This window comes from Rosa chinensis, chromosome 2 (assembly GCF_002994745.2).
Source record: "Rosa chinensis cultivar Old Blush chromosome 2, RchiOBHm-V2, whole genome shotgun sequence".
Lineage (NCBI taxonomy): Eukaryota > Viridiplantae > Streptophyta > Magnoliopsida > Rosales > Rosaceae > Rosa > Rosa chinensis.
The window spans coordinates 30,943,697-30,952,736 of NC_037089.1; the positions used below are offsets into that span (position 1 = coordinate 30,943,697).

The following is a 9,040-nucleotide window of genomic DNA, read 5'->3' on the forward strand; positions in this document are numbered from 1 at the left end:
GAAGCCGTGCGAGAATGCATGTGGCTAAGGTCTGTAATTAGACATATTCGAGGAACTTGTGGGTTGAAGTCTACTATAGATGAACCTACATGCATTTATGAAAATAATGCAGCTTGTATTGAGCAAATGAAATTAGGTTTCATCAAGGGCGATAACACCAAGCATATATCGCCTAATTTCTTTTACAATCAACAACAACAAGCACTTCTAAATATTGAAGTGAATCCGATCCTATCTGAGGATAATGTAGCAGACTTATTTACTAAGTTGTTACCTAAATCCACCTTCGAGAAACATGTGAAGAGTATCGGATTGAGAAAGTTATCTGAACTCCTATGATTGTAGCAATCAGGGGGAGATATTGACATCAGGAGGAGGTATGATATCTACATGTTCGATCTCGAAGAGTGAAGGACGTGTTGTGCTCTTTTTGTCCTTCGACCAAGGTTATTTTTGTCCCACAGGGCTTTTGTTACCTGGCAAGGTTTTTAGCGAGGCAACGATCAAAGTGTCATCACAAAATTTGAGCGGCACAAGGGGGAGTGTTGAAGGATATCAACATCATGTGTGCCTCTTCAAACTAGGGTTTAGCCCTAGAGTTATAATAGGATAAGGTTCTAGGTTTCCTATTTATGTTCGGATTCTATTACCTTTTATGTACTCTGTAATTCCCTATATAAAGGGCTCCTATTATCAATAATAAACACACAATTCTCCCTGCAATTCTATTTTACTACAACAGAAGTATAGACATAAATATGTGCGCGCGCACTCACACACACAGAGACAATACCGGCCCATTTTGAAGTACCTAAAACATCAGTGGGATCCAATGTGGGATCTTTCCTCTCCAACACTCCCCCTCACGTGCAACCTAGCTCTAGGTATGCACGTGGAATTAATTGACAAACCTGATTCCACATTGGAAATTGGGTCACAAGTCCCACATTAGAGACTTGACCAATCACATAACAAATCCAAGGCCCACATCGGACACTTGGCAATAAGCCAATCGGAAACTTCCGTTGGCCAATTTAATGAACCCAAACTAGGTCCATGATTGGAGGGGAGATTGGTGAATCAATTAATGAATGAACCCATATCCGGGTCCATGATGACGACGTATTGAAGAGCTTTGATACCATGTCAAACAGCGACAAGCGCGGCCCGTGGCCCACTATTGTACCGATACTGTCCCAACTTAACCACCCGATAGGTGTTGGGTTTTAATCACAAAAGGCCTCGGTACAATTGGGTGAGATCCACCCACTTATAAGTTTTATTTTATTTGCACTTTTCCAATGTGGGATCTTTCCTCTCCAACAAGAGAAACCTGCCTTCTTTTTAACACCTGAAACTTGTCCGTAATTAATTTGAGAAGGATAGGAATGTCAAGTTTCATGTATAATTAAACACACCCTAAGCTGATTTACCATGCTAGCTAGAATCTCTACTATCTTATCATCTGGAGAGCCATGCAAGAAAGTTGACACACAACAACAAACAGTGTTTGGTTGTTGCATTAAGCTGTAATTGGAGTGAAATGCAATATGGAATCAATGGATGCAATGTAGAGAGAGTTAAAGCGTGGGGTAAAGTAAGAAGCTAGCTAGAACTGAAAACCTGCGCAAACTAATAACTTTTGTTGTGCAATTGGTATTATATGGGGAATGTTCATCTCAACTTTAATTAACCAAACAAAACCAACTAGCTAGCTTTCTCGCATATGCAGAACTATCATCACATTTCTGTCTCAGTTTTTCATCAACAGCATGTCCATTAACTTTGTATCGTGCATGTATAAACCTAGCTAGAAGTTTGCTTCAAAAGGAAGACTTTATCATGACCAACGAGGGTTTAGTGAAATAGTCATGCACATGGTTTGCTCCCGTGTGCTGAGGGCTGCTAGTTTCCGGTCTTCTAAATATTGTAGGGTTCGGAAGGAGGCCGGGGGGGAGAGCATAACAGTTAATGAAAATAACTAATTTGCTCTCGAAATGACAAAGAAAATTCCACAAGAAGACTTGGAAATCAAGGACATTTATATGTCCTCAAAAATGAAAAAAGACTTCTTTTATCTATCAATTATTCCTCCTTTCCTGGTTGGGGTACTGGGTCCTGTTATTAAAGCTGAAAAAGACCAGCAACTTAATCAAAAGATTACTAGAATCTTCTCTTTTCTGGTGAAAAGAAAAAGTACAATTCTGACGATACAGGCGTACAGTATGAACTCAGGGGTATGGAACCAGCTACAATTACGGATTTAGAGAAAAGTTGGGTCTTTAGCAACTACACTTCATAAGTCAAGTCTAACACAGCTGTTTACGATTTGTTTCATTTTATGGGGTGTTTAATAATAGAGATTTTTCTTTGTTGATTGATCAGTCTAGCTATCGAGCTCCTAGCTCCCTCATGGCTTCTTCTTCTGTACTGGTTATATTCTTACTCAGTACTGTTTTGATTATCTCGATCATGCCCAATGTAAAAGCTCAAAGAAACCACTCCAAATCCAATTTAATCAGCCTGGGCTCCTCTCTATCACCCCATGTTAATAACCTCAGTATTTCTTCATGGCTGTCATCTTCTGGCCGTTTCGCCTTCGGTTTCTACCCACAAGGAAACGGCTTTGCTGTTGGTATACAGCTTCTTAATCCACCACAAAACACAGTTGTGTGGACTGCAAATCGAGATGACCCCCCTGTCTCCCCAAACTCTACACTGAAACTAACAAGAGACGGTATCTTGCTTCAGTCAGAGGGAGGCCAAGAAATACGTATTACTAATGGCTTAAGTTTACTGGAAACTAGTGCGATATCAAATGCATCAACTGCAGCTGCAGCTATGCTTGATTCCGGAAACTTTGTGCTGTATAATGAGACTTTTTTTGTCATATGGAAGAGCTTTCTTTCCCCAACTGATACAATACTGGCAGGACAAGATTTGCAGATGTCCATGGGTCTGGTATCTAGTGCATCTGTCGCAGACCACTCCAGCGGGCGATTTTCCCTGGAGATGCGGAATGATGGAAACCTTGCAGCCTACCCGCCAAACAGTTCTTCTGCTTATTGGTCTGTTATGATGACCACTAGTTACCCTATTATGACCACTAGTTACCGACTTAGTCTCAACCTATCAGGCTTTCTCGTTTTGAATGGCCAGAGAGGCCAATACATCAGTCTGAGTACTCCGACCACTCAGGTCTTGGCAAACAGATCGGACCATCCGCCACAAGACAATCAAACCACAATCTACCGAGCAACACTTGATGTCGATGGGAATTTCAGATTGTACTTGCATAACTTTCCGATGTCCGGTAGTTCAGAGGGAGCTGTAATGGCTATTTGGTCAGCTTTGCAACATCCATGCGACGTCCAAGGCATTTGTGGCTTCAACAGTTATTGTGAAGTAGTCATGCAAAAGAAAGCAGCTGAAGTTTTGTGCAAATGTTACCCTGGATTTGTTTACAACAACGCCAGTCAGAAGTCTCTGGGGTGCTATCATAATTTCAGTGTAGAGGGCTGCACCGGAAATGAAGAGCCACGGCTGCGGTACAAGGTAGAGGCCTTGGACAATACATCGTGGAATAATCATCCTTATTTAGTGACACCTATTAGAAACAAGGAAGGTTGCAGCGATTCTTGCCTGGGAGACTGCAATTGTTGGGCTGTGCTATATACAGATGGTAACTGCAGAAAATACAAGCTTCCACTTTTATATGGCAAAAAAAATTCAAGTATATCCTCTAAAGGTTTCATCAAAGTGATTCTATCGGGAAACATGGACAGTATGCCAAATAATTTTCCCGACCTACGCAAAAGTCCGACGGTAGCTGAAAGCAAGAATAATAGTCTAATTCTAATTCTTGCTATCAGTTTGGGTTCCATTGCATTCTTGTGTTCTGTCTTTGCCATCTCGAGTTTCACCATATACAAGCACCGAGTTCATAGGTACGAGAAGCTCTTGAAACAATGGAGTTTGGCATTAACTGATCAAGAGTACTTCACTTTACAATCGTTTTCTTATGCTGAGCTCGAAAGAGCAACAGATGGCTTCAAGGAAGAGATAGGAAGGGGTACTTTCGGAGCTGTTTATAAAGGAATTCTATCCGGGGGCAGCTCTAACAAAACTGTTGCTGTTAAAAGACTGGAGAAAGTGGTTGATGAAGGAGTAAGGGAATTTATAGCTGAAATTACCACCATTGGACGAACTCACCACAGAAACTTAATTCAGTTGCTTGGTTTCTGTATTGAGGGTTCTCGGAAGCTTCTTGTTTATGAATACATGAGCAACGGCTCACTTGCGGATCTTATCTTTAAGGCCAAAAGTGTGCACTCATCTTGGAAAGAAAGGGTAAGACTTGTATTTGATGTGGCTAAAGGGGTCCTCTATTTACATGACGAATGCAGTGTCCATATCATTCATTCCAATTTGAAACCCCAAAACGTACTCTTGGATCATACTTGGACGGCTAAGATATCTGATTTCGGTTTGGCCAGGCTGGTGCCAAATGAAACAAAAATCAACTCTACTGGAGGAGGAGGAGGAGGAGGAGGAGCGGAAACAGTCGAACAGGTGAGAAGAAGTTACTTGGCGCCTGAATGGCAGAAGAATGCTCTCATATCTGTAAAAGCTGATATCTACAGTTTTGGTATTGTGCTTTTAGAGATTGTATGTTGTAGAAGAAACATAGAAGTAAATGTTTCAACGCCAGATGAGATTATTCTTTCGAGTTGGGTCAGTAAATGCTTTGCTGCTGGACAATTAGATAAGCTTGTGGAGGAAGATGAAAATGTAGATTTGAAGACCCTAGAAAGAATGGTGAAAGTGGGGTTGTGGTGCGTTCAAGATGATCCAGCTTTGCGTCCTTTCATGAAGAATGTAATCTTGATGTTGGAAGGGACAATGGACATACCAGTTCCACCAAATCCAGAGCTTCCCTCTCTTGTTTGATGAGTGTGTTTCCAACTTATGTCGTGTGCAATATTGTACGTGTGTGTTATACGAATAACCTAGACTTATCGATCTAGACTCTTTCATGCTAATTTGGTGTTGGTAAAGACTAGTCTCTTCCAGATGAAAGAAATGTTTCTGGACTGTTCTTTGTAATTGAAAGAAATCCTGGCTTCAATTCGTTATGACAAATCATGTTCGTATCAGTAATGTTTCTGGAATCTGTTCTTTGTCATTGAAAGAAATTCGATTGGATCAATTACGAGTATCTTTTTCTTGAGTGTAAGTTGCTGCAAATTGTGCCTCAATTCTTCGAAAGACCCGAGCGGGGTACGAATTTTTCGTTCTATCATTTCGTAGAAATTTCATCCCACCTGTTCTGCACTAAATTCCGGATGATCCAAACTAAAGAATAGCTGTCATGGGCAGTCTTATCAAGCTTACACATGTGAGGACTTTGAGCATCACATCACATGCATGTGGTGATGTCAAGAAGCTTGCATTATAAGTTTCTCGGAAGATCAGAAATCTTGCGAGTATTTCAGAACAAGTCACTAATAATGCATCTATTGACTTCTGGTCTACGATGTTGAGATTTGCCTACCACCCACTATTAGCTCTTAGGTGGTGGCATTTACGTACCAACACATTTTTGGAATAGAACGTACCAAAGGAAAACTAAACTGCCATTAAATCAATGAACTAAACAGTAACTAATGAACACATTCATAAGTAGTTTATGCACAAGACTTTTCGATTATTAGAATTTAGAAATAACTTAATATAATTTAAGTTACCTTGGAAATTATGAGGATAACTCCACGGGAAGACTTGCAAGTCAAGCACGCTGATATGGTCAATAATGAAATAGAAGACTTCATATTTTTCATTTTTTCTTCTCCTTTCCTGGTTTGGGATGAGTGGCTTGTTCAGTTGGGTATTTTCCGTCAATAGATAAGTCTACACTCTGCATTACGAATTATATTAATTCTTTTTCCCACACATTGATGAGAGTAAAGAGAGAGTTCTGAAAATAATCCAAGCATGCATAGGATTATGGCTTCCATTGCTTCCATTGGCATTGCTATCCTTCTCTTCTCACTATATTCTCTATGTGAAGGAGCTCAACAAAACAACGATTCTAGGCACATACGCCTGGGATCTTCACTCTCTCCAGAAACTCACCCCAGCTCATGGCCTTCTGCCTCTGGCCAGTTCGAATTCGGCTTTTATCAGCAAGGAAGTGGTTTCGCTGTTGGAATTTGGTTGGTGGGAGTAGACCAAAACACAACTGTATGGACAGCAAACCGTGATGATCCCCCACTGCTGCCCTCACAAAATAATACAGTGAAGCTGCAGTTAGCCACTGATGGCAAGCTTGTTCTAAGTAGTGACCAAGGTCATAAAAAAGTAGTCATCGCAAGTGCAACAAACGGTTCTGTTTCCTCTGCCTCCATGCTTGATTCTGGAAACTTCGTTCTTTACGACGAAACCTATAAAGTGATCTGGGAGAGTTTCAATCATCCTACTGATACTATCCTGGGTAATCAGACTCTGCCGGCTGGGGGTCAATTAGTCTCCAGTTTGTCCGATGCTGACCGCTCAACAGGACATTTTCATCTCAACATGCAGCCTGACGGAAACCTTGTTCTGTACCCAGCAAACTCTGAAAACTCTCCGGTAGATGCCTACTATGCTTCAGGTACTAATGGACTCTTGAACCTTCACCTCTATCTTGACAGTACAGATGGCAGTCTTGCTCTAATCAACACCAACAGCTCGGAAGTTTACAGAGTCATCAGTAGCGGTAATGATGATCTAGCCAATAACACTGTATATCGGGCAACTGTTGGCATAAACGGAGTATTAAGGGCGTATTCTCATCAGATGGATCCTAAGACAGGCAAACTTCAAGCACCTGTTATAATGTGGTACCAACCAAATAATCCTTGCGATGTTAAAGGCGTGTGTGGCCTTAACAGCTATTGCACACTCAATGATGACCAGCCAGACTGTCTTTGCCTTCCTGGATCAGATTACGCTGACCTCAACCGCAGGACTATGGGTTGCTTGAGAAACAATCCAGAACCGGCGTGTGTAGCTGGCGGGAAAGAGAATACAACCTTTTATGACATACTCACCATGGAAAATTTGGTCTTGGTAGATCCTCCAGACTTTGAAGCCAGAATGACCATGGAAGAATGCAAGAGCTCTTGTCTAGAGGACTGCAATTGTGGAGCAGCTCTGTTCGAGCAGACAAATTGTATGAAACAGAAGCCACCACTCAGATATGTGAGAAGAGATATGCAGAAATCCAACACTGCTTTCTTCAAGGTAAGCAAGTTAAGAAGAAGTCCTGAAAGCAAAAATAATGGAACTGAAACTAAAGAACCATTTCCGACGAATCCCACTACGGGCGTCATTGTGCAAATTCTTGTTTTAACCTTGGGTCTCATCCTCTACTCATGTGTGTCGCTTGCAATATCTGGATTTTACATTTTCAAAATTCGAATTCTGAGGTACAAAAGGCTGACAGAGATTAATGGGAATCTGGGGCTGGCTGATGAGGAACTCACTATGAGAGTTTTTTCATACAACGAGCTGAAAAGGGCTACAAATGGTTTCAAGCAAGAATTGGGGAAGGGATCCTTTGGAGCAGTTTACAAAGGGGCTCTAAATAGAGGGAAAAAACTCATTGCAGTGAAAAGACTAGAGAAGTTGGTGGAAGAAGGTGAGAGGGAGTTTCGAGCGGAGATGCAAGCAATTGGAAGAACTCATCACAAGAACTTAGTTCGATTGCTGGGTTACTCTGCTGAGGACTCGAAAAGGCTCCTGGTCTATGAATATATGAGCAATGGCTCCCTTGCAGATCTTCTTTTCAAGGCAGAATTGCATCCAGCTTGGGATGAAAGAGTAAGAATTGCAGTTGATGTCGCAAGAGGTCTTCTCTATCTACATCAAGAGTGCAAGTCCCCTATCATTCATTGCGACATAAAGCCTCAAAACATTCTGATGGATGATTTTTGGAATGCAAAAATCGCTGATTTTGGACTTGCAAAACTGCTAATGCCGGATCAAACAAGGACCTTCACAGGGATAAGAGGGACAAGAGGGTATTTGGCACCAGAATGGCAAAAGAACACTCCAATCTCAGTGAAGGCAGATATCTACAGTTTTGGTATAGTGCTTCTTGAACTTGTGTGTTGCAGGAGGAACTTGGACATCAGTGTTCGAGCAGAGGAGATAGTTCTTTCTACTTGGGTTTATAAGTGCTTTGTCAGTAAAGAGCTGCATAAGCTTATTGTGGGTGGCGAAGAAGTGAACAAGAAGAGCTTGGAGAATATGGTTAAGGTGGGATTATGGTGTATACAAGATGAACCAGTTCTGCGTCCATCAATGAAGTCTGTAGTATTGATGTTACAAGGCATTACTGATATATCTATCCCTCCATGTCCAACCACTGCTTCTATGTGATAAACCACTAGCAGTGTGGGGAAATGTTCCTCTGCTTATTTGCAGTCAAAGTATAAGCTACCAGAATGCTATTGGCACACGGCATAGTGCTAGTATGGGAAAAATAAATAGAATAAAATATCAAAGAGAGTTGTCTGTAGTTCATTGTATTGATGCTTGATGGTAGTAGTGATCTTACTAAATGTGTTCAGCTAAGAGTTGTGATCGTATCTATCCATATTGCAAGTATTTTAAGTATATCTAAACACCCTTTAATTGTCTTGTACTCTTTGGCTATCCTTGACTTCGGAACCAGATTATAAGAAATTCAGGGGTGCAATTCAAACAAATTTCAATAGGGTTAGCACATCATAGAAATTTGACAGACTATTCAATCCCAGTATGCAAGTGAAGAAGTGAGAGAATAAAAGAGAACTAGTTTATTTTTCTTATATAGGCAGATTTTTTAGCTATAATAACTAAATTTAGCATGCTCGTACCTTTCCGCAATATCTTTCAAGCTGAAGAACGTCGGTTGCCATGTCCAATTGGGATCCAATAGCCTCAACATAATCACCTGCACCTGTTTCTGCTGGAGACTACCTTGAGAGGCCGAAATTCAGCCACGTGAACTTAG

General features: G+C 41.1%; 2 protein-coding genes across 2 annotated transcripts; both read left to right on the plus strand.

The window, feature by feature from the left end:
• The first annotated feature begins 2,300 nt into the window (after positions 1-2,300).
• Positions 2,301-5,148, plus strand: LOC112190059 (G-type lectin S-receptor-like serine/threonine-protein kinase LECRK4). The gene has a single exon (XM_024329486.2). The coding sequence runs from the start codon at positions 2,413-2,415 to the stop codon at positions 4,948-4,950; it is 2,538 nt and encodes an 845-aa protein (XP_024185254.1). The 5' UTR covers positions 2,301-2,412; the 3' UTR covers positions 4,951-5,148.
• An 858-nt stretch (positions 5,149-6,006) lies between these two features.
• On the plus strand, positions 6,007-8,668 carry LOC112190112 (G-type lectin S-receptor-like serine/threonine-protein kinase LECRK3). Its single transcript, XM_024329536.2, has one exon. The coding sequence runs from the start codon at positions 6,007-6,009 to the stop codon at positions 8,422-8,424; it is 2,418 nt and encodes an 805-aa protein (XP_024185304.2). The 3' UTR covers positions 8,425-8,668.
• The last annotated feature ends 372 nt before the right edge of the window (positions 8,669-9,040 follow it).